The sequence below is a fragment of the Hemibagrus wyckioides genome, linkage group LG20 (assembly GCF_019097595.1).
Source record: "Hemibagrus wyckioides isolate EC202008001 linkage group LG20, SWU_Hwy_1.0, whole genome shotgun sequence".
Lineage (NCBI taxonomy): Eukaryota > Metazoa > Chordata > Actinopteri > Siluriformes > Bagridae > Hemibagrus > Hemibagrus wyckioides.
Window position 1 is genome coordinate 12939291 of NC_080729.1, and position 26867 is coordinate 12966157.

At 36.7% G+C, this 26867-nt stretch overlaps 1 protein-coding gene across 2 annotated transcripts in view; it reads right to left on the minus strand.

Moving 5' to 3' along the window:
- Positions 1-218: 218 nt before the first annotated feature.
- Positions 219-26867, minus strand: part of gpc5c (glypican 5c) — a 75534-nt gene continuing 48885 nt past the window's right edge. Inside the window, exons 5-9 of one of the 2 annotated variants that reach the window (XM_058418549.1) lie at positions 25635-25694; positions 24629-24751; positions 5766-5886; positions 3843-3972; positions 219-2743 (exon numbers count right to left, since the gene is read on the minus strand). In XM_058418549.1, coding sequence (XP_058274532.1) covers positions 2580-2743; positions 3843-3972; positions 5766-5886; positions 24629-24751; positions 25635-25694 — 598 coding nt within the window. In that variant the 3' untranslated portion in view covers positions 219-2579. The remainder of the gene's footprint in view (positions 2744-3842; positions 3973-5765; positions 5887-24628; positions 24752-25634; positions 25695-26867) is intronic. The other variant, XM_058418550.1, reaches the window with a different exon arrangement.

Consider the following 26867-nt stretch of genomic DNA (forward strand, 5'->3'; position numbering starts at 1 on the left):
ATTTGTCACTTAAGTGACTTTGTCAGTCTCAAACAATTACATTTAGTTTGTTTTTGCCTATGAAAACATTTGGACAATTTTACTAAAAGTTTGCATGGCAATCCCAACAGAAATGTGATCCAAAGTGAGACTGACACAAACTCATGTAGCTCAGATAGCTTAGAAGCCAGTCCTTTGTCATAATTACTATGATCTCAAAACAAATAACAACATGCATCTGAAATTTAGAGATTTATTTAAAACAATGTATTAATGAAATTGTAGAAATAATGACTTTATGGCAAGACCCCAGACTCATGACATTAACCCCTGTTCAAACAAACAAAAGCAAATAAGGCTTTTAAAAGTATCCACCATACTTGTACAACAGCATATTAAGTCAAAACCATAAAGTACTTAAAATAAGCATGTAGCTGACTTGCATTAACATGTAATGTAGAAATGTTACATTCAGAAAGGTAAGCTCTCATACATTCAGCTAACTGACAGTTAACTGACAGTCATGTTTTCAGATGTACATCCATGTCTTGTTAAATAAATCATTCTCAATTCATTTTAAATCCAAAGAAACATGTTTTCACTTTTGGCTAAGGCTGTGTAATTTATATTGAACTATTATCTTGATGACATACCTGATCACTGAAAAAATTAAAGGACAGTCAGACTGAAAGGAACCTGTGTATCATGAGCCAAGTGTAACATAATTATTGTAACATAAACAGTGCTACTAGTAATATACTGTATTTTGTCAATTAAGAAAATTGTCAAAATAAAAGATATAACAAACCGTATATCATTACACTTTATCCATTGTTTCATTCCTGTTCAGTAGTTAAAAACAGTTAGGGATTGATTTATTAAAGGGTTACTTGTGCAAAAAACATGTGCAAACATGTTCAATTACTATGAAATCATCTACCAACAAGGCAAACATATCTTATTGAATATGCAATATGCAAGGCTGTTTCAACCTAAAGGTGCAAAATATACGGTAGCATCGATGCAAACCGATACATGCTGCACTTGCAATGTGACTTACTAAGTCACTTCAGGGACAGTATTTCTGTGTGCAAACTAGTACAACCAAGGGCATTTATTACTTTTGCATATGCAGTTTATCCAAATTGACAACAAAGTCTTGTTAATGCAAAAGTTAGTATGTCAGAAACGTAATATTTTGCAGATTAAAATGATGTGGCTGTTATAGTCCATTTTTTTTGCTTTTCAGTCTCTTAGATTCCAAGGCCAAGGGAATGTCAAATGTAAATCATTCTAGAAGTGTGGGAAGTAGGAAAAAATACATTTCTATTTCTTTATATATATACATATATATATATATATATATATATATATATATATATATATATATATATATATGCTCCTTTATAAAAAAAACTCAGAAGCTCTACATGGATTCATTGTGTCTCACTGCACCTTTCACAATATAAAAGAAAAAAAGCAATACACAGACAAAACAGTGAATGATCTAATATATACATTTATACATATGCTATGCTAATGTTCATTGTGCATTTAATGCTGATAAGGTGAAAGGGAAGCACAAGTAGTTCCCTTACCAGTCCTTGAAACTTGGAACTGCTGTCCGATTGCTATGTAAAAATACATAAAGGTGTGCAACAAAATTTTGTATAAGCAAATAATAAAGGATGGAAAACTGAACTGATGTTTGACGATCCCACCATTGCTAATTCAAATGTAAAATAATAATGATTTTTCCATCACGGCAACTGGAAATCTCTTTTACTGTGCAGTGGAGCTTGAACCTGTTAATATGGGAAGCTTCAACTATGAATTTGCAAACAGAATTCTGTCTACTATCAGGACTCTTTTGGAATTTGGAACTTAATAATAAGTTAGAGTGAATGGAAACTTAACAAGTCCTTTAAAAATGGTAGTAACCTAGGTAGTAAATGTGAACAAACAACATGAAGACATATTACACATATTAATACCAAGATGAATTCTGCAGTATTACAAATTTTTTTTTTGATGCATATGCATGTTTCCATTCCATTACAAACATTTAACAGGTAATTAATGATTTTTTGTAGAATCGATAAGTGTCATTTCATAATGGTTGAAAAGATGTGTTTTTTGGTGTGCACTGAACTGGGTTAAACTAGCTGGGAATTTGATTTGGTATTTCCATATTAAAACTGTATTCACTATGGAATCATAACTATATACAGACTATATTGAGCATAGCAATAATATTTCATTTTTCTCTTTCTTCCTGTGTGTCAGTTTAATAACAAGAACATTCCCTGCTGATCAGTTATTGTCTTTGTCCATTAATGCTTTTGTCATGCATTTCACTGTTTAAAGGTTAAGCTGTGATATTTAAAGGACATTTAATCTGAGAAAATATGTTTAAAATGACTATTGATATGCTTGATCATATGCATGTGTATGTAAGAGAAAATCTTTTAAGTATATATTAGCTCTTTTCTGCCAGAAAAAATGGCAGCAGTCTTGGAAGACAATATGGAGCTAGACTTAAGCATCCAGGCTGAAGGAGATCTTGTGTTTCATTTATATTTCTGTGTATCTTCATCCTCTTAGTTCAAGGTCCATTGCTGTCCCAGGATAAGGATGAGGGTGGTGAAGGAGGGGAGAACAAGATGAGCGGCGTTGCGGAGTTTGGGTTTAGAGCGTCCAACAGGAGCCTCATGAGGAGGAGATTTCACCACCACCTCTGTGTCAACACTCGAGTCTGTGTTAGCTGGAGAGAGAATAGGAGAGAATGTGGTTGTTAGATAAATAAGGAGAGGCCAAAAATGTGAACAAGAGACACAAAACAGAGTGGACACAGGGTGCAACTGATAATGAGAGAAGAACAGAAAGACTAAAGTAAATAAGTAAAAAAATCAAGGCATGTTCAACAATTTATGAAGAAAGACAGAAAGAAACAAAGAGATACAGAAAGAAAAAGAAAGTTTTTTAAAATTATAATCAACTACTAGAATAATCTATTATTATTAGTAGTATATTATTCGAATTATAATCTATTATCTGTTTTGCTGTTAAAAGTATATAGTGTTTTTGTGTAATTGCAAATGAAATCAGTTTTCACCTTGCAGAAACCCACAATGATCATGTGTCATCTAACAGAGATGTTTCTTGTGACTTGTGATTACACATTTTTTTCTACAACCAAAGTTAGACTTTATAATTCACAAAATAATCACTGTACTATAGATAAAAGTATATTCAACATGCAGATATCAAAATTGATGTGGAAATGTGATTTATCTCTCCTTAAGAGAACAACCAAGAGTTTGTCCCCTGAATGTATAGCTTCTCCAAATAAGCTCAACCAGTCACTGAAAAATCACAACTTAAATATATTGGTGCCAGACAGAATTACTTGGTGCCTGCAGTGTTAACAAATATTGTAATTAAACTGTATAAAGTTGGATTATTTGCATTCATTTCTGAAATTTGTTGGGTATAGTTCTGACTATCACTTCTTTAGCTACAAGCTATCAGGAAGCAAAAAAGTCAAATGTGTTAAATGTGCTTCCCCTATTAAATTAAATTAAATTAAATTAAATTAAATTAAATTAAATTAAATTAAATTAAATTAAATTAAATTAAATTAAATTAAATTAAATTAAATTAAATTAAATTAAATTAAACTTAATTAAATTTACTTTAGTTTTTTTTTTTTGTTTGTTTTGTTTTGTTTTATTTTATTTTATTTTAGAAAATCAAAAAATGGCCATGCTATTATTTTGTGTTTGTATTATTAGGTTGTAAGGTTATAAGAAAAAAAAAAATTACATTAACTATTAATTGTGAAGTGTGACATGTTTACTCACAGGATTTAGTTGTGCCTTCTCCTGACCCCTGGCAACCATCCTCATCGTCACACTCCCCACTGCTGTCCTCACCACTTCCTAGGTCCCATGAATCCCTTTGTCCCATTCCTGGCATGTGCTGCTGAATATCCTAATAAAACACAAATTAACAGCATGTACACCAAAAGTAACAGAATAACTAATGATAAAAATCATCATAAAAAACTGTGTAACATTAGTGTTTGTATAAAAGCAAATTCAATGGTATGTATGCTTAGAATCCTTTAATTATATAACTATAATAATGGTAATTCAAAACAATCCATTTTAACTTGTTATTGAAGGACAATAGGACCTGTTCTTGAGGATGTACTAGAAATCCATGTTTTCAGGTCCATCAGTCTTGCTGAGGTTACTACTGCAGCTATGAAAACTTTATAGCAACAAGGCTGCAGCTAGGTCGATTTGGCCACAGTTGTTGAAGCTACTGCGCATAGTTGGGGTTGTATTGTTAACAATGCATGGTAAATTTGGGCAGTGCATTTGGACTGGAAACAATGAATAGTTGTGTCACATTACTGCCTATGTTAGGGCTCTGGAGAGGACACTCCATCCAAAAGAGAATGTGGATTTGTGTAAAGTGTGAAGAAGCTGGGATAAAAAAAATCAGCACCTAGTCCATCTCATGGGAAAAGCAAAAAGACTAGGATGCTCTATTTAGATGAGAGGCAAGTCTGGGGAGAGGTTAGGTTGAACATTGAATCTTTGATTGAGATTGACAATGTACTACTTTTCAAAGTAGACACCAACATTCTGTACAATGCCATGATTTTTTACTAATCTTGCACTTAGGTGATCCAGCTCAGGTTGATCAGATCCCAGCCTGTGTCCCTGCATCAAAAGACTATTATTCAGCTCTTTTTATCTAAAGCCACCTGGAGGCTTTTTCTGCTGCCATTGTGGTGGTCCGTGATGGCTTTTCTTACCACAGCCCCCCTTCAGGGATCTAGTGGAGTTCAAGCCTTGACAGGTTAGTTAACATGTTAACATTATAACCACCTGCCTAACGTTTGCTGCCAAAACAGCCCTGACCTGATGTGGCATGGACTCCACTAGATCCCTGAAGGTGTCCTGTGGTATCTGGCACAATCAGATCATCAGACTTCTTCCATTGCTCTGTGGTCCATTTCTGATGCTCACGTGCCCATTGCTGCCATTTTCGGTGGTGCACAGGAGTCAGCATGGGCTCCCTGACTGGTATGCAGCTATGCAGCCCCATACACAACAAATTGTGATGCACTATGTATTCTGACATCTTTCTGTCAGAACCAGCAATAACCTTTTTAGCAATTTGAGCAACAGTAGCTCATCTGTTGGACCAGCCTTCGCTCCCCATGTGCATCAGTGAGCCTTGGCTGCCCATGACCCTCTCGCTGATTCACCACTGTTCCTTCTTTGGACCACTTTTGATAGATACTGTCCACTGCAGACATAACCCACACATGCTTTATGAAAGAAAAAGCAGAAGAATGAAAGAGGGGAGGGAGTGGGAATGGCAGACTATGGTCATATACCACATGCCTTTGATAACTGATATATGCATTTATTCCTAAGGGCTCTCATCAGCATCTTCACTCTTCCAGTCTTCCTGTCTGTCACTGCATCTAATGCTCTTCTGTTCAGGATCTGATATCTACATTCTCTCCTTTTATCCTGTTTCTACAGCTAATCTTTGTTCATTTCAGCTGTCTGGGTTTAATACACTCATTAGTGCAAAGATGATAATCAATAAAACACACTTATTTCATAGAATAGAATAATAAGCCCAGGAAGTATGGAATAACAGTCTAAAGTAAATTTTACTTTTACTCAAAATGTTCAAAAAGTTCATAAATAATAAATTATGAAAACTTTCAAGTCTCTGTTGAAAAGGCAAAACCCCACCTGGTTGAAGTGTCCAAGTCTCTCCTTGACTGCTGCTAGCATAGCATCTGGACCTCTGACTTTCACCTCAGGGTTTTGTCTCTGAGCAAGAACTCCAATGCCCACCACTCGACCTTTATAACTGGAAAAGGGAGTAGAAGAGCAACTTAAATAGATAACCACTGCATGGAATACCAACCAATCACAGGTCATTATGGAAACACATTCACATCACACACTCAATCACACCTGGGGCAATTCAAAAGTCAATTGGCATGTTTTTGAGAGGGAAAGAGAAAACCTGTAAGAAATTAGTAAATCTCATTACAGAAAAAAAAAGTTAAACTAATCTTTAGATCTAGATCTAGATCTTGTTCCCCAGCACAGAACCCTGTTCAAAATGTTATTGCTTGTCAATGGTTGTGTGACTTAGTTGAGGAATGCCAAGGCTGTTTCATTCTTTACTTGTTTTCCCATTTGCTTCACAATCATCTCCTTATTACTATCACTGTTACCCAATGTGAGGGTAGTCCCTGCTACATACTGCTTATCTTCTGGCCATTCTAGACAACATGAGGGGAAACTGGCAGTCTTTCATTTAATCATAGAACCATGTATTAAAGGCTGTGTCAATGTTAAGATTAGTAACATAACCTTATGTGTGCACAGTAACTTACACAACTGGCTAACCGCTTATGGTCATTACAAACCAAAGTACACAAACAGCTGGCCAGTGACTACCCGTCTGTCCGTCCCCCAAACATCCCGCCCACCCAAACTGGCAGTCATTTCCACATAGCCCTCACTGATCATAGGGCTTGCTTAGGCACAGTATGATCCACCAGAGCAAGTTAATGGATTTTTTAAATACAGAACTTTACCTCTGTCCACAGCAGAATCTTTAAACTCCAGTCTCCAATGAGTGCAATGAGTAATGCATGTAATTCTCATAATTGATCGCCTGGAAAATGTTGTTTTAAGCAGTGATTGAGCATCAGTTGTGGATCAAGTTGGGGCAGGTTGAACAAGCAGTGTGATGATTCCCACATCTTATTACCACCAGTGTTTCTTTGTTAATCCCATTACCATCGAAAGAGACAGAGAGTGATATAGCTCACAGAGTATACAAGACATGTATACACACACACACACACCTGCATGCATAGATCTGTTTTGATTATTTGTAATGGCCATGGAAGTCCCCCCTTGGCCTCTGGAACATCTCCTCTTGCTATTGGGGGAAGCCTATCACCTAGCAGCTGCCACTACAGACATAGCTGGAGTTTTTACAGCATCAACCAATGTTATACACATGGCAATACACATGGCATGACCACCATCCATCAAAGCTTGATGCATTGCAAGGAATTGGGAAATTCATGATTGGTGAAGATGATATGTATGCACAGGGTTCTCATGTATCTACTGGTGCCCATTATTATTAAACTCCAGGTGCAAAAGCATAAAGTGGAGTCACAATTTGTCCTCATTTACCCATCTCCTAATTCTTGGGATAAGCTGTCCAGGGTTTCAGTCATTAGTAAGGCAAATATTTACAGATGGGTCCCACAGTAGCAGGTGTGGAATATGTTAATTGAGATCCCCTTTAAAAGAATTGGCATGGAATGGTGCTGTAAGAAAGATGCGTACAAGGATATTGCTTTGTGTTTATCCTCTGTGCAATATCTGATCACACTTCTTGTGGAAACCTGAAAGAGATTCTGACTGACCAGGGCACTATGTTTATGCCATGGACAATACTCCAAGTTTGCAGATGAATGTTCACTATCTGCAAACAGATGGCCTGGTAGAGTTGTTTATTCAGACACAGTAGCTTGAGCCCCTGTTATTTGCAGCAAAAGTTTAAGCATCAATGAATGCCTTATGGCATCTTAGACATCATTAGTGAAAATTGGGAGGAGGGACTTTCTAACAGTAAAAAATAAATTCAGTAATTCTGGAAGAAAACTCTCTCCCTTAAGTCACCAAAACACAGCAGACTTTGCATCAAGCCCAAAAATGACAATCCCAACTGTATGACAGGGGTACAAAGTACAGAAATATGACCTGGGAGACTCTTTTTACTACTCATGTTGAGGTCCAAATTACTCGCAAAATGGCAAGGACTCTTTGAGTTCACACAGTAGCCCATCTGGTACCAACAACAATGCTATGTTGAAAGTCAAAGAGATTGCATATTTCCCCCAGTATGTTGTTTGTAGTGAATATTATCTGGAGCATTCGGCCTAATATCTGCATGATTTCTTTTACTTCTTTTTTATTTTTTTGCAATGTGCTGCTGCCATATGATTGGCTGATTAGATACCTTTAAAATGTATTAATATAAGAATATGGTAAGTATAAAGAATCTTGTACTTGTTAATTATCAAGATGTTAATAATAATTTTTCCACAGTGGATTTTTGATATATTATTTGGAGTATAACAACTTACTTTCATCAGGATTCAATTCGGCACTCTAGCCAAGAATTTGGTTTACTGTGACTATCTTCTAAGACACTTACATACACAGTTGTTTTTATGATATTGCACGAAACATGAGTGTAACAGTTTGGGAGTTTGTGTGTGGAAGTAGGATGAGTGTTTTTGGCTAATGGAACTTCTAGAGTGCTGAGGTCACATAAGAAGAGACAGATGTATGACTTCAAAAGTAATCTCTCACGAGATAACAAAAAAGATCCATGTAAACAAATCAGCTTGCTTAATAGTACACATACACACACACATACACTGATTTTGATAGCCAGTCTATTAACTGCCATGTTTATTACTGGAATCCTGTTTTTCTAACTAGTTATTGTAACACATTCCAAGCAAATCCAGCCTTCTTCTTTTATTGTTTCATTGTCTAGAAAGAGTATATTTTATTGGCCTGTGCTTGGGGTATTGAGGCCACATATACCCAAAGTCAGTCATTGCTTTGCTTGGTACATAAATTGCCAAATCCTCAGCTAAAATGCAGAGTAGTAGCTTGTTATTTGGTACAGTTGTACACCATGGGTCAGTTGGGACATGTATTAAACAGATTAGTACCATTAACACCATTAGCAGCACCCATGCTGTTAGATATTGAGGCAGTCACATCAATTATATCTAAATGTAATTTTTGCTGTTTTTTACTAAATGCATTTTGTTTGGTTGTCATCCTATATGTCTGGAACCATCTGTGGTTTGTTGGAGTCTTAGAACTTAATAGAGCTTGCTGGACAAGAAGTGCCATTGTATCTGCTGTATGTACTTCCGTGGGACTCTCTATTTTAGAGCTACACAATATAAATGGGAGCCTGCGTTCAATACACATAGGACTTGAAACCAGATGGAAGCCATCAAATCAGACTTAAAAAGTCTGAGAGAGCTCCACTGTGAGTATCAGCCAGGCTTATGGTGTCACTGTGGAATAAAAGACTTCATCGTGCTGTAGTTCATTTTATTGGAGTGCAGAAATGTGCTATTTCATTTCAATGTGCTACATTCTATTCATTGCATGTAACACATTTTTGAAAGAAGTTCTGTACATTGTAAATTATACATATATTGAAAATGACACTGTTTCTGTCTGTTTCTGTCATTTTATTCAAAGATCAGGTAATATAATACATTTATAATAAAGGAGCACTTTTTGTATGAGTCCTGTAGATAATTGAGTAAAATTGAGTCTTTTATTTTGAGCAAAAATTAAATCAGTCTGTGTGTTCTTCTTGCTGTATTAACTCCCAACAGAGTTTTAGACTGAAGGTATTCTTGGTCAGTGACCTAGTGAACCAGTATCCATGTGCTGTATGCATCAGACTTCGAAAGGCTTTCATTGTCATTTAAAAGAATTAGACAGATGCAAGTGCAGTTAAACAGTTTAATGAAACTGCTGAACATTTACTTTGCAAAGTCCATGTAAATGTTATGTATTTGTAAATGACACAAATACAGCTGTTGGACAATGTGGATGTTGTTTATGTTTTTCCACACTTTATCTAGTAGGTGGCAGTGTTGGCTGCCTTACCCATACCCATTTAAATGTCATATCTATGCACTTAAACATTTTGCTGTCCAAATAATAATAATAATTATAATAATAATAATAATAATAACAATAATAATAATAATAATTATTATTATTATTATTATTATTATTATTATTATTATTATTATTATTATTATTATGTAGCTGTCATATGATGGAGAGGTGGTTGGTGGGTGGGAATTGACATGTTTTTTCCAAATTGGGAAAAAATGGAGATTAGTTTGACCCAGACTTCAGTTGAGTGCATTTAGTTATGTACTATATATCAAAAAACCATCAACCAGGCAGTGCAAGCTACAGAGCAATCTATATTTGCCATAGCTTCAAAATGTCCAAACTCATGTACAACATTAAGGCTGTGTGAGAAAGTCATAGTGATCTCTCTCAAATAAATAGTATGAAAGGGCAAGAATGTGTGTGGTGAGGGTGGCCTTAGCATGGGGTTAAAAACAGAACACACACACACACACATACATACACACACTGCCCACACTTAAGGATGAAACAGGCTAGTGGAATGGCTCACTTGAACCAACACATGCTGAGAAATCATAAATGTCAGTAGATGTCAAAATGTATCATCCATCACCACCATCAGCTTTATGTTTATTCAACACATGCCCATGCAGCCACACAGAAACTGACACATGAACTCACAAACATTTACTAGACCACACACATACTTCTACTACACTTGAGTACAAACACACACTCTCTCTGGCACCTGTGGATTCTAAAAGAAACAATATGACTAGCCTTATAAAGATATACTTTCCCTGCCTTTTCATCACATACATAAAGATGCACATAAGGGTGTACATGTGCACACACATGGGGGTAAGAAGCGTTTTGCCTGTCAGCTGCTATAAGAGAGGCAGTCTAATACCCAGAATGTAACAGACACACACACAGAGAGAGAGAGAGAGAGAGAGAGAGAGAGAGAGAGAGCCTAAGTCAAATCCAAGACTTTGCAACGTTCTAGTGCAACACAGACATATCCCTCAACGCAGACCCATTGTATAAAAAAACACATCCTGATGATCCCAGTTCTTTGCATTAAGGTCTAACCTGGAACTGTGAAACAATTTTTGTGGCCTCATACAATAGAGAACATCAGACAGCATATGGCCTCGCCGGGTCTCTTAACTAACAGGTGACACACTTACCAGGGGTGAAATTTGGCACGACGCTACTAAAGGCCAACTGTAAGTAATGAATGCACAGCCACAAATAGCATGGAGAGTAATTCAGTCCTGTGATAGCAGCATCACACCGTGAAAAGTACACACAACATGCCACAAGTGGGGTTTTCCATCCACCTGTTTTATGTGAATGTAGAACATGAATGGTGACAGAAATCCAGATATTACTAGATATTGAAAGTGACATAAAGTCTGTCTGTCCCTTGGCTGTGGAAAAGGTGACGGTAATGAGTTGGAAAAATAGGTAAGGAGAATAGGTTCTGGCTGCCAGAAACATATTACATGACTAAATGATGACATAATGACTATGTGTATATGCAGTCTCTTCATTAATGTGTTTGGCCTTTGGCAACCTGTTCAGAGGATTCACATGACACTACCTGTTGGAATCACACAATAATTCACATAATAATTCATGGAAGTGCAAAGGGGAATTTAGGAGCTGTATTTAACAGTTTCCAGAAATGTAGTTGAACTTGGTAAACCCTTAGAATGGTATCCCAATGGTGGCCCAGTTCCCTTATCATTGAAGGTTGTGAGCCAAAAAACTGCTGCAGTACACTACACATTAAAATATTGTCTTAATTTTAATTTAACAACTGAATGCCCAACGAATACGATTCCAATGTTCCTGTTTTGGTATTAAAATTATATTAAAATACAGGTTTCTGGTAGTGTTCATAGTGCTATATAACAATCATTACATAATCCTTTCATTTCAAGCTACTTTACATATATTTGCTCATTTTTACTAATTACTTATAAATGTTTAAAATAAGCAAAAAATATCTGCCTATAGAATCAAACAATTTCAAGGTTAAACTGAGTAAAATGTCTAGAAATAATCTTGATAATAATCTAAATATGTATTTAAAGCAATCGAATAACAAAAAATGTTTCTTGAATTTGCTGAACATGCTACTGTACATGCTACAACACCCAATGTACATGTACATTTTAGTTAACACAAGGTTAGTGTTAGGGTTAGGGTTAGTGTTATGAGACTTTCCAGACATAAATTATGTCACCACTACTGATGGCACATGGAAAGCACTTTTAGAAATGTCTGGGTCATCAGTTGTCATGATGGGCTTTTAGAGATGTGCATATGAGCTATGCTCTAAAGTAAAGTTGTCAAATATATGTCAAAATAATTTTGATACCAAAACTGGACTACTGGAAACTTAGCCACACAGTTGTATCCTCAGCAACTACATTATCCTACAGTAATCAAGAATACAGTGGATCCAGGAACACTGAGCATAAGGCAGAGTTACATCCTAGATAGAATGGCAGTCCATCACAGTGCACTATGCACATGCAAAATGACTCACACCTAGAGGGCAATTTAGAGTCACTAGTCAAATAAAAAAAAAAAAAAATAAAAAAAAAAACAGAAGAAAACCGCACAGGCATGGGGGAACATGCAAAGAAACTCTACACAGATCAGCACAGATCAAACCAAACACCCTGAAGGTGTCAGTGGCCAATGCTGTACCTCTGTGATGCATGAGGCATACATATTTAATTAACTCTACCACAGTAATATCTTAAAAACTTGCTTTTGATTTTAATCATGTTGAAATAATAACTTTGTTGTTTTATCCCTTAACACTGGCCCTTAAGGGTTCCTTAAAGATGGTTAAATAAATGAATGTAAAAATGAATGTCTTTGCATTTGTCGTTATTAGGCTATATCAAAAGTATGGAGGTCAAGCTAAGAATATTTTGGGTCAGGGTCAGGTATGCATTGGAGACAATATAATAATACTTCCTAAATATGTAAATAATAATAATAATGCCGCTTGAAGCATGTAATACTTAACCTTTAACCCTAAAAATGCTCTGTGTGCAAGGAAGTCTCCTCTAAAATCTCCTTCATAAAAAAGTGAGGACTAGTGCCCCATAAAATAGTTACCATTTTCAATCCTCAGCCTAAGTATTTTTTGAATAAGATGAATAGATATTTTCATTGCTGTAGTTGCTGAGCCTTCAAGCTTCAATTTGTATTATTACATTTACAGCAACACTAAAAATATCATTAATCATAAATATAAAATCAAAAACTTTTTGAGATTAATACAATTGACTAGATATTATAACATCATGGGAGTGTGGGAAAACTTCAGTTAATACACTCTAATTGTTTACAGGCTAGGGGGGATGCATGAAAAAGTTCCTGGCACATACTGTATGTACAACAGCATGCCTTATGGGTAACAAATACATCAAATAATAAAAAGCAGATTTGACAAAGCTTCATTAATTTTTTGGAATGCCCATTTTTTTTTCTGCCCAATAACACAACAGATACCACCTTCTGCAACAACTTCAGTTGAGAATAAATAATGACAGAGCTGACAAAGATTAACCTAAAGACTCATAGTCAAGGTCAACAACCACTGGTCTGATTCCATCCATATTTAAGTTAATACCTTATGGCATGGACTCTTAGTTAGAAACAGAAGTCGCTGAGATCATGGAAATTGAAGGAGCTGATCACTCTAGGACATTTTAAAGCAGTGGGCAAAGCCACGTGAGCTCATTTGAATTCAGCTGAACATCATTATCTTTGGCTCCTGTACTGACTTCCAGTATAACATTATTATCACAACCTCCTCCAAGTTCTCATCTTCCATTTTAGCAGTGACACTCGGCAGCCAGGACAAAATGCTTGAAGAGCAACCGCTAATCTAAATCTAGAGCTGAATGTCAGTTACACAGGATCAGACTGCTATTAAAATGCTGACTGGTCAGCACAGAAGACCCCCAGCATGAATCTTAGATGAAGAGACTGAGGGAGCAAGATAACTAGGAGACAAGGTGTGAGATTCTCCATGTGCACTGCAAGTTGCCAAGTCATGAGATCCCTGTGTATGTGTTTGTGTGTCCTGGAATTTGAAAACCATGCACCGCAAAATGTATGGCATTACCGGACAGTCACGTCTGACCTCCTATCATTAACTCTGTCTAATGGTAGCCATTCAACAATAAAATGATCCCGTCCAACATAGACACCATCTAAACACCAAGATGTTAATGCTAATAGATTTCATAGTGTGTTAGGTTGAGGCTCTGTAGAAAAGCTAAGAGCAATAAATAAGAAATAAAATGTGAAAAGAGCAAGTTGACTCACACATGCAAGCCCAGGCAAGCATGTAATTCACAGCCTGAGTGTCAGAATGGATTAAGAAAGGTGTTTTAATCTTTGCCCAATAATATCATGTTTCAGAGCACTCTGTGGCAACACATCTTTTTATTTACTCAACTATCCTCGTCTCTCTTCAATTTTTCGTTTCTAGAACTTTTCCTTTGATACTCTGTCAGTACTGTACTGCAGTTTGTTTGTTTTTTAATCCGTTCCTTTTTCTTCTTCTTTTCATTATGGTTGGCTGGACAGGTGAATTCAAAAAGGCTGCATACCCATGTCTGAATTTTCAGCTAGTGAACCTCCGCTCAATTCACACTGCACAACTCTTTATACTTTATAATTAGCATGAAAGAGCAACATTGTCATGCTGTTACTATCCATTTGTAAAGTCAGAGTTGTGTAGAAAGTACAAATAAATACAGTTTTACAAGCAAAATCAAGCTCCGAGTTTGTCTGCACAGTCTGAGCAGAAAGAGAATTCCTTCCAACCTATCCTTTTGGCCTAGCCGGTATTAGCCAAAGAATGCAAACATCTACTCAGCATGACTCTCCCAAACTTCACAGCACTTTTTCTCATTCAATTCAAAGTCCTCCTTTGTGTATCTGGTCAATCATCTTACAATTTTTTTCTCTTCTGGCAGAAGCTACTTGTCTTCATATTATTGGGCTTTGAACTGAAAGAATGTGGGTACATCCCATTTGCCTTTCACACCAAGACAACAAAAAAAAAAATTGTAAAATGATTTTTAAATATGTATACTTCAGATGTGATTCCAGAACATGGCAGTGCAAAGGTGGACTGCAGGAATTAGTAGGTCATGCAGGGTGAAGGGAACATTGTTGACGGATCAGCACTTAGAAAGCAGCTGATCTGAGTAAAGAAGGCATCTTCAGAGCAGGCCTACATACTGGAACTGGGTCTAAGATGCTTGATCACACAGAGACTCCCTGCTCACTGCCAGTTCCTGTCTCTCTGATCTTCCCAGAGGGAGTGCTCCAGAAAACCAATCCAGCTCATCCATCCTGGCCGCCTCTCTCTTTGTCTCACTCTGGTTTATTTATTTCATCTCCCAACTATTGTTTGGTGCTTTTACAAGTCACCATATCTCAGTTTGTGTATATATCTCTCTCCTCTCAGCTTCTCTTCCAGTTGGAGTCCCATATGTAGCTGCAAATGTATCTGTGTTACAGCATGGCTCTGTATTAAATGATATAATGCATCACATCTGTTCCTTGCTGAAGAAAGATGAGCAAAGAGAATGAAAGGAAGTTGGAGGAGAAAGAAAACAAGGCAGTAAATAGTAAGTCAAAAAAATTGAATGAAGTAATGGCGCTTTGAATGCAGGACACAGGATTGCATATTTCTAACATGTCAAGTTGATGGCAAGCCTCAGTGAGCATGTTATGTAGTGTTAATTTAGCAAAGATCATAAACAACAATTTCATAAAGATTGGGTGGATACAAATTGAGTCATGTGAAGTTTGTATCTACACTAGCTAACTTCCCAGCAAAGCTAAAAGCAAAACTCCTATTCTTTAAAAAAACAACAACAAAAAAAACAACAACAAAAAAACATCTATAGCACATTATTTGTTGTTAGGTCAGATTATTTTCCAATTTTGTGGAACCAACAAAACAGCACTACCAATACTTGTAAAAAAAGAATGAAATAAAAACAGTAAGCTCGCAAGGGTTTGCCCAACAGTCCGGAGATTGTGAATTTGAATCTTGATGAAGATACAGTATTCCATGCTTTTTGGATGAGAAGGGTTGTAAAGACTTTCTTTCCTCCTGTCAATCACAGAAACACTAGCCAATCATGGCTCTCTGTGAGCACATGCATGTGGATGGGGCGAACAACACTATCATCCAAATAATATGCTGCCCTGTGATGCAGCATGAACAGCAGTTTGAATATATATATATATATATATATATATATATATCTTCACATGCTCAGTGTTAGCCTTAAATCAAGGTGCTAGCTATCAGCCTTCAATGGAAAATGAGGGGAATGATTGAATGAATGAATGAATGATTGAATGAACGTAATGATAGGAAGGATTGAGCCTGGGGCTGATTTCTTTCTAGCCCAGAATGTATAAATCCATGCATTTTATCATTACTAGTCATGTCTGATTAGATCTAATCTATATTTTTGACTCATCTGTTACAAATCATCAGCAGTGACTGAAAACATGGGGAAGTAATCACAGGTTTAATAAATATGAACAAGATGGATTATTTACTCTGTTATCTGTTTTCCTATGATGTCTATGAATGAGGAACTAAAAGTATATAGACCAAGCACATATTGTCTAATGAAAGTTTACAAATTACAGGGTTTTTTTTTTTTTGTTGGTATGAAGAAAAGGATTATACTTTTTATGTTTACCATGTTTGGTGTTCAGAGTTTGGTGTTCACTGCACAATTCTAATAAAGCCTTACAATTTAAACACCTAAAAATATATTTGATAAGTGAGTGTGTAACAGATTGTCCTATATCATTCTTATTATGACACTGATTGAGACATTGTGATATAACGCATGGCCCAACCCAAAATAGTCAAGGCAATATAATGTTTTGCACATGCAAATGGTTTATTAAGGAAGATGGGTTTTATGTGACCAAGTGAAGGCATACTCACAAAAAAGTGTCCACAACAATGCTACATTGCTATTTAACAAATGCTATTTAACAAATGTTACCTGAATATAGAGTTGAGTTACATGCATTTGATGAGGAGTTTGTACATGGAGCTATGTTGAGTTCAGGATCACTGGCTGAAAATGTACTGCAATATTAAATATATGAACATGACATTCTATTTTAAAGTGCTCTATATAGCCTGTTCTATACTTCTCTTTTTTTTCTTTTCTTTTCTTTTTTTTGCGCACTTTATTTGCACCCAGTCTGTTATTTTCACTTAGTCAGTTTTTTAAGTAATCTCTTACATTACTAAGATTTTTCACCTGTTGTGTTTTGCTCTTCTCTTTCTCCCTGCCTTGCTGTCTCAATCCTTCAAACTATTGCTCTGTCTCCACGCCCAATATAAAAAGTTCAATGTTATGGTTGGTGGATCTGTTTGAACTTTCTGATATGAGGCATTAAGGATTGCTCCCAAGCCATGGACTATGTAACCTTTTCCTACAAAAGTACACACACACACACACACACACACCCCACCACTACATTCCTTTTTCTCTGCCTGTGGCTATAATTCATGCGGAGCATCCTGTTGTTCCAAAGTGAATCTAGTCATCCTAGAAAACATACTCACCCACACAAACAATCTGCTTTCAGGACTGGATTTGCAAGAGTGTATTTGTTCATATTAGAACAGGCATGTGTGTTTGCATGGGTGTGTCTGTATAATACTTCAGAGGGCCAAGGGCATTTGTGTGTTGTTCAGGTCAAGCCTGTAGCCTGCAGGAGAAGATGCAGATCATGGGAAAGCACTGACTGTCTCCTGCTGGAAGACTCCAAGTTAGATTTAATATCAACAAATTAGTAGTAATACAATATTTGTTGTAATTATAGATGGGTAATTTCCTCACAGATTGCCAAAGAGTGTGACTGGTGTGAACAAAGTTTTGCAGACAAATAATCTACAGATAGACTTAGTGACAATAGAACATAGAACAGAAACAACAATAAGTCCAAATGTCTTGTTTATATAGATCTAACTGGTGATCAGGTTGGCCGGTGCAGAGGTGTGTTGGGGCTGCTGGGGTGAAGAAAGCCTCATTGTGGACTTCAGAGCTGAAGCACAGCCTGAACAAGGAACAAAGGCCCTCCTGTGAACAGGGTGTGGGAAACAGTGGGAGAGAGAATCCCTACGCCTAGCCTGGGAATGTGCCCTCCAAGTGCACGCATTGACAGAGGGATATTATACACATGCACTCATATCAGCCTTCAACAACATACATACACTTAGCATCATTCACACGGTATTCATCTGCTGTTAGCCAGTTCATCAATCAAATGAACCAATCAATCATCTCTGTGTGTGCTGGGGTGAAGAGAGTTGTTCATATGCATATGCAATATGAAATAGAAATGCACAACTCACAGTCATCAAAATGCATATGCACTATATGTGTTATATGTTCCAGACCAGAACATGGAAATTATCTACACAAATGGGTTCTTAGCGCTACCTTAATCTCCACAATGCCCTTTTGCCATTTAGTTTGCTTTTGTAAGGGGAAAATTGCTTTATAGCCTGATGCTCTTGAGTTCCTGTCATTTTAATTCATATTCAGTGGTGTATCATCTTAGTCAGAATTTGGTATGAAATTTGTAATCATATGTCTACCCTGAGCTCAGATACATTCAACATAATCATGCACCAACCCCAAGCAAGAAAGGCTACTCACTGATTGGCACAATGCACAGCAACAGAATGATAGTGTGTGTAAACAAAACAAATGGGACTGAGAGACTGAAAGAATCCAATGTTATACCAAGAGGATAAAAGGATGCAGAGCTGCTAAAGCTTTCTTTTGTAGCTGAACAGCTAATCATTTATTCGTTGTCTAATATGGTGGGAAGCTAGTGAATGATAGATGATAATCATCACTGAGCACAGTTAAATCATGTTCTCATTAAACACTAATAAAATCCACCTGGAATGTGAAAAAAAAGATCCACTTCTGGAAAAATGTAATATTGCATCTATCTCCTCTGATTTTGCTTCACCCCAAATTTGTCTGAACTTTAACCCTGAAAATCCACTAATCTTGGAGCAAATAGAAAGCCAAGAGTGTGCAGCTGGGGCCACGTCATTGTGAAAGACTCAACTTGGAGGAACTGCTTATTAGTACAGGGTATTTCAAGATGTACTGTTTTATATAACAGCAGTATGTGCATACATCAATATTTTTAGCAATTAGATAGCAGGAGCTAACAGGCTATCACAAAAGAAGAACTTGCTAATAATCAGAAAATCATGAAAACATGTACTTGGCAAATCCCAGTGTCTACCTAGGTTAAGGTAGCTAAAGACAAGCTCTTGTTGGGAAGGTTATTTTATTATTATTATTATTATTATTATTATTATTATTATCAATATTTTAAAATCTAGGCTGTGGTAATTGTTACAAGCACACAGATGAGCACAAAAAATTCTGTCTCAGTTGTAAGTAGGTAAATATACAGTTGATTATGTAATTATATACACAGATTACTTTACAGACAGGCATTACATTATGACCACCTGCCTAATATTGTATTGGTCCCCCTTTCGCTGACAAAACAGCCCTGACACATCATGCACTGTGTATCTTTTTATTAGAACCAGCATTAACTTCTTCAGCAATTTGAGCAACAGTAGCTAGTCTGTTGGATTGGATCACACGAGCCAAGGCTCTTGTCCAATGAGCCTTGGCTGCCCATGACCCTGTTGCCGGTTCAGCACTGTTCCTTCCTTGGACCGCTTTTGATAGATACTGAGCACTGCAGACCAGGAACACCCCACAAGAGCTGCAGTTTTGGAGATGCTCTGATCCATCATCTAGCCATCACAATTTGGCCCTTGTCAAACTCGTTCAAATCCTTACACTTGCACATTTTTCCTGCTTCTAACCCATCAACTTTGAGGACAAAATGTTCACTTGCTGCCTAATTTATCCCAGCCACTAACATGAGGAGATAATCAGTGTTATTCACTTCACCTCTCACTGCTCATAATGTTATGCCTAATTGGTGTATAATACTGATTGTTCTTGCAGTGGAAACAGAAATATCTAGTTGCGATTCAAGATTCTTTTAGTTCCTCACAAGCTCCTCAGCATTTAACTTATTAATCAATACACACATCACAACAGTAACTAGGATAAAACCTAGTTGGTTATGTCTTAGTTGCACTGTTTCCCAAAAACATTTTGATTCTTTTTGATTCAGACTTTAGCTGTTTTTATGTTTGATTATGGATTTTATGTTTGTGTTATTCCTGTTTTCTGTCCTGAAGACAGTGATGCATATAAAAGCCTCAGTAAAAGTATATAATCTGTGTTGAGATCTTGTGGCTGCTAGTTTCCATGTGACACACACATTTTTATGTGAATGCTTGTGTGAGTGTTGCTTGAGTGTTTGTCATACAGAATGCCACAAATTTTTAACTGCTTACACTAATCCATTTGCTTAACATTCACACATCTGGTACTGCAGAGGAAGAATAGAGAAGGTATCTTTAGACTGTCTGTCTGCATCTTCAAAAATTTGTCATCCCATCTGACTTTTTGTCAAATATCTATATTATTTTACATTAGAGTCCCCTTTTCTGTCTATGCCTTTGTTTGGCCTTGTATTAATAAACTCTAACACATACACACACACACACACACAGGCATGCAGTTCTGTTCATAGACACATCCTTGTACATGTTCATACCTTTTAAACACCTAAAGAAATACATTAATTTGAAAACTAGCATGCATCTTTGGCCACAATTTAGTGAATCTCTAGGCATATGCTCAATATAGATGTATGTGTACATAAATAACCCACATCAGACTTCAGAGAAACCTCTTTCCTCTTGACAACAGGCAAATTGCAGGGCCTTACATGGTCCAGGCACAGCCTAGATATACAGTGAGGGAAAAATTATTTGATCCCCTGCTGATTTTGTACGTTTGCCCACTGACAAAGAAATGATCAGTCTGTAATTTTAATGGTAGGTGTATTTGAACGGTGAGAGGCAGAATAACAACAAAAAAATCCAGAAAAACGCATTTCAGAAAAGTTATACATTGATTTGCATTTTATTGAGTGAAATAAGTATTTGATCCCCTATCAATCAGAAAGATTTCTGGCTCCCAGGTGTCTTTTATTCAGGTAATGAGCTGAGATTACAGCAGGAGCACTCTCAGGGAGTGCTCTTAATCTCAGCTTGTTAACTGTATGAAAGACACCTGTCCACAGAAGGAAGCAATCAATCAGATTCCAAACTCTCCATCATGGCCAAGACCAAAGAGCTGTCCATGGATGTCAGGGACAAGATTGTAGACCTACACAAGGCTGGAATGAGCTACAAGACTATCGCCAAGCAGCTTGGTGAGAAGGTGACAACAGTTGGTGCAATTATTCCCAAATGGAAGAAACACAAAAGGACTGTCAATCTTCCTCAGTCTGGGGCTCCATGCAAGATCTCACCTCATGAAGTTTCAATGATCATGAGAACGGTGAGGAATCAGCCCAGAATTACACTGGAGGATTTTGTCAATGATCTCAAGGCAGCTGGGACCATAGTCACCAAGAAAACAATTGGCAACACACTACGCCGTGAAAGACTGACATCCAGTAGCACCCACAAGGTCCCCCTGCTAAAGAAAGCACATGTACAGGCTCATCTGATGTTTGCCAGTGAACATCTGAATGATTCAGAGGTCATGTGGTCAAATGAGAACAAAATCCAGCTCTGTGGCATCAACTCAACTCGCCGTGTTTGGAGGAGGAGGAATGCTGCCTATGACTCCAAGAAGACCATCCCCACCGTCAAACATGGAGGTGGAAACATTATGCTTTGCGGGTATTTTTCTGCTAAGGGGACAGGACAACCGCACCGCATCAAAGGGACGATGGACGGAGCCATGTACCGTCAAATCTTGAGTGAGAACCTCCTTCCCTCAGCCATGGCATTGAAAATGGCTCGTGGATGCAAAGAGGAGTGGGCCCAAATTCCTTGAGATGTGAGATGTGTGCAAACCTGGTGGCCAACTACAAGAAACGTCTGACGTTTGTGATTGCCAACAAGGGTTTGCCACCAAGTACTAAGTCATGTTTTGCAAAAGGGTCAGATACTTATTTCACTCAATAAAATGCAAATCAATGTATAACTTTTTTGAAATGTGTTTTTCTGGATTTTTTTGTTGTTATTCTGTCTCTCACTGTTCAGATAAACCTACCATTAAAATTACAGACTGATCATTTCTTTGTCAGTGGGCAAACGTACAAAATCACCAGGGGATCAAATAATTTTTCCCTCACTGATACAAATGATTAGACAGACAGCATAATATAGTCAGCATTCATAGAGGGAGGTAGATAAAAGATTTATGTTTAGTTTCCTTTGGGGATGGGGCTGTAGGGGATATCTCCCAGTTTTTTTTTCCTCCTCACTCACTAGGCAAACAAGAGGTTGCAAGTTCCTCCTACTGGATAGCTTACATAATTTGGATAGCAAAAATACTATTATATCATGGGTTTACTGATAAAATACTCATCTGCTATCAATCTGGCTACATGCCTTTCTAAGATTATTTTAGAAACAAATGCTTAGAACACACGCACCACTCGAAATGAATGCTGAAGTGAAGTTACAGATGTGCAAAAATTAGTTTGAAATATTTGACCAGAAAAATCGAATTATTTCATAAAATTTTGATAATTCTTTCTTTCCCTTTCTACATATGCAATTAACACTTTGAGTTTGTTTCGGTGATGGTGGAAGAGGCTTCCACCAAGCCCTCACTTTATTTATGAATTGATAAACCAAAGCTTTTGTTCAGTTCAATTGACCTAATTTTCATTATACATTAAGTATTACAGTATTTGAAGCATTATGCTAAAGCAATTCTTCTGGATTAATGATACCGTGTTCCATCGCTATGCTAGAACTAAAGAATTTTCAGTTAATATACAAGCAAAGCTCATTAATGTGCTATTATTTTATTATGTCTGTGCAGAAATGTGCTATTCATTCCTACTTGAATAATGTCACAATATAAATCTAACAAAAAGACACACAAACATACATTTAAATGACTGCATACATATCCCCTGGAAAATAGGTAAGAATAATCACAAGTCAGTGTTTGAAACTGTATAGTAGGTTAAGAGGTTATGGTGATGGGACGGGTTGATGTACATTGCTTTTCTAACAGGTTAATCCTTATGCAATCAAATGGAATTATTCTCACTTTAGAGAATCCCGTCTCCCTAATCTGTCTCCGTCTGGACAAAAATTTATAAACATAGGCTAGTGGAATGCTTACATGACATCATCTGTACATGTTGAGCATTACCAAATTAGAACTGAACTCACTCACTCACTCACTCTCTCTCTCTCTCTCTCTCTCTCTCTCTCTATCTGTCTGTTTAGAGACACTGATGCCTCCTCCATTGTTTGCTGAGACTATGGGTGCTGCCATGGAAATAGTCTCAGAATGGGACTCTTTTGGCTCGGAAAAGTATAAGTACAGAATAAATGGCATAAGAGGCAGCTAAAAAAGGAGGAATGGTGAAAGTGTTTTCCTGATTGCTGAGTTATTTTTAAGAAGCAAAGCCAGACATTTAAGAAGCAGACAAGTATTTGCTGGGTGACCTAACAGCACAGGATCAAGGACGATGGAGGCCCACATCCAGCACTGAGACCCTACGTGAAAGCATAAAAACACTGCTTTCATAAGTACTATGAACAGGGATAATATTGTGTTTAACATTCGAAACAAATATTAAATCTTAAAGTATGTGTACTGCAATGAGATCAAGTTTAATTATATTTTTATATATGTAGCTTGATTTGATGGAGATTCGTGAGGAACTTGCTTTAACATTTATTCACACAGAATAATGCAGTTATCCTAAATAATTTAGCTATTTACCCTATATAGGGTGTAACATAAAGCCACCTTAATACCCAAGTAGTGCACTATTTTTCAAATAGAACACAATTTGTAATACAGCTAAAGAAAATCTGTCTGTATATTGACAAGTGAGATTCATAAAGAATTATCTCATTGCAGCACCCTAAATTGAAATGAACGTTTAATTCAATCATGAGCTGGGAGTGACGGTTAGAAGAAAGAGAAAATCTGGCTGCTGTGGTGAAATAGTGGTTGCATGTTTTTCATGACAACAGCTACATACATACATACATACATACACACATATTACACTTTTTGGACTGGTATGATATAATGTCAACTAAGTATACTCAGTTTAAGTGCATTTTAGACCATTTTAGATGGTTCATAGTTGCTTAGATTAAAACCAAAACTAAACATCCCCAGCAGTGAAGCCTACAGAAGTCATTATAAAGCAATTAGCAGTGAGACTCTAGGCAAGAGAGATAAATCTCTCATAATACACATTGCATTCCTTCATTGTATCTGTAATCCACTGAGTGAAACAGTCAAGTGCATACTTCCAAGCCAAAACAAACTTCCCCACACGCATATGCAGCCACACACACACACACACCACATGCTGAATATGCATTTACAGGAAGAAAAATAAACATAACATCTTCATACTGTCTTCATTTTTATACCATGTGTTTTTTCTACTTTGATCATCCCACGTGTCTTAAATCATTCTGCATATTTTACCACCACCTCCATTCTCCATCTCTCCATCTTCTTCCTTTATTCTGACCTATATATCTCACTCATGTCACTTATTATTTTAAGTCTCTATAAAAAAAAAAGAAGTATCTATAAAAATAATTGTAACTGAGAGCAGAGAAGAATAAAGCAGGTGAGACTCACCTGTCAACTACATCGTTTCCACCCCAGCAAGAGGGTTCATCTCGCACAACCTCTCCTTCACACAGCATCTCTGGCAGCGCTGCAAAAAAAGCCTTGTAGCCCACAATATGCTTCATGAACTCCCTAAAGGAGATGCATACACAGACATAAACACACACACATACAAACACACAAACACACACATAGAAAGAGAGGGGGTGGGAGCAGGATAAAATATTAGATGAATGTTTTGGATGTGGGGCATACATATGAGGTCATATCTAAATTTTCAAACCAATACATGCACACATACAGTATAGTGATTAAATGAATGTGTTGTTTCACAGAACTGTGATAAAATTCATTTACTAAAGAGACAGAAAATGAAAAGCTGTAGTTTATATTGACCATCCATGGGAAAGTTTGGAAAATAAGGGCCCACTAGATTCACATTTACATTGAAAAACATTTCAATCGTAAAAAAAAAAAAAGTTCTCATATTTCCCAGGATAATGTCTTTCTTCTCTAGAATAAAAAAAGAGAAAATCGCAAAGGCTGATATAACTTAAAACTGTATAAAATCAAATCCATTAACATCAGAATTGGAAATTAGAAATTAAAAAAATAGTGCTATCTGCAATCAAAACTGGATATAAGAGAAAACAAACAAACAAACAAAAAACATATCTTAGACGAGAATAAACAGGCACACACACACATTTATCGTACTTAGTGAGGCTCTTCCATTGACTTAAGTAAAGCTAGAACTAAAAGAAAAACATGAACACACAGCTTCACATGAGGATATACAACAGGAATAATTGTAAATCATTAGAGGGTTCCAAAAAATGAGTGACTCATGCTGAATAACGGATGAGTTGAGACATCATCTTACAATCATGTGATATCCAGACGTGAGTGGGTGGTAATTGATTTAATACAGGCAGCACTAATGGGGAACTTTCACTATTCTTTTAAAGTGGATGCAGGCAAAATATAATGTGTGTGTGTGTGTGTGTGTGCTTACCGAGTAGTCTGTTTAAGACTTCTATCTTTATTGTGTTTGGTGGGTTTCAGAGGGAGCGAGCTGATCAACCCGCCACACAAGTTTATGGATCAGTCCATGGGAGGATGAGGCAAGCAGGAAGAGGGTGAGATGTGAGAAAATAAAAAGTCACAGAACAGAGGAAAGACGAGGGAAAGGGATAAAAAAAATCATGATCCTGTGGGAAAAGTCAGACATGCACATGCAAATTCAAACCAATTATGTCAAGTTTATGTCAAGTTGCACTGCAAAACAACCATGCTGTACACATCTTAGGGAAACCATCAATCATCAACGGCAACACTATTTCTCTCTCTCTCTCTCTCTCTCTCTCTCTCTCTCTCTGAATGTATGTCTATATATTAGTGTTCTCTTTCGAGGTGGTCAGTCATCGGTGCTATATGACTATTGTGCTTTAGTCACCAGTGAGTCAGGTCTGAAAGTTTATGTCAAGCTTTGGCAGACCAATCAAACCAAATAGTTAAAGCATTTTGTCAGTGGTATATGCTGGAACATGACCAAATTAAAATAGCTAAATAACACTGTAAAGATATCAAATGATAATTGTAATGATAAACTTTTACGTTTTTATTATTTATTATTTTGTTTTATTGATGAAAACATCAACATTTTTTGTTAAAAAGCCGAATTAATAGAAAAGACACTGCAGCACACACCTCAGAACCCTGGGTTTCATTTTACTTACTTATATATGTGTGTGTGTGTGTGTGTGTGTGTGTGTGCTTTAATTAAGTTGGATTCCAAGGTGTCAAATAATGGCAAATAAGAATAGAATCCTGAACAAACATCTGTTAATGTATTATAATATAGTATTATTGTGTATTATATTGCTGCTCTATTTTATCCAGTTTTCACTTGTATATTTGTTGTAATTTTACTTTCTTTTATTTTATATACTGGTAAAACATCAGTTGCTTTTGCTTGTTATTTTGTCATAGGCTCATCCCTGAAGAAAAACATTTGCTAAACAGCTTGCAAGTGAAGCTTTAAATTGTGAATAAATAAACTGCTACTGGAGCTAGCTAAGGATTTGGTATTGTAGTCTAGAACAGGGCTTGAAGGTTAAAAGTCCTCTCTCATCTTCTTGTTCTTAGCTGTACCTCTCACTGTGTTTCTTTGTGTATGTTTCATTTGTTTAGTTGTTCTTCTTACATCTATGTTGTACTTCTCTCTTCATAGGTACTTGCAGCAGTT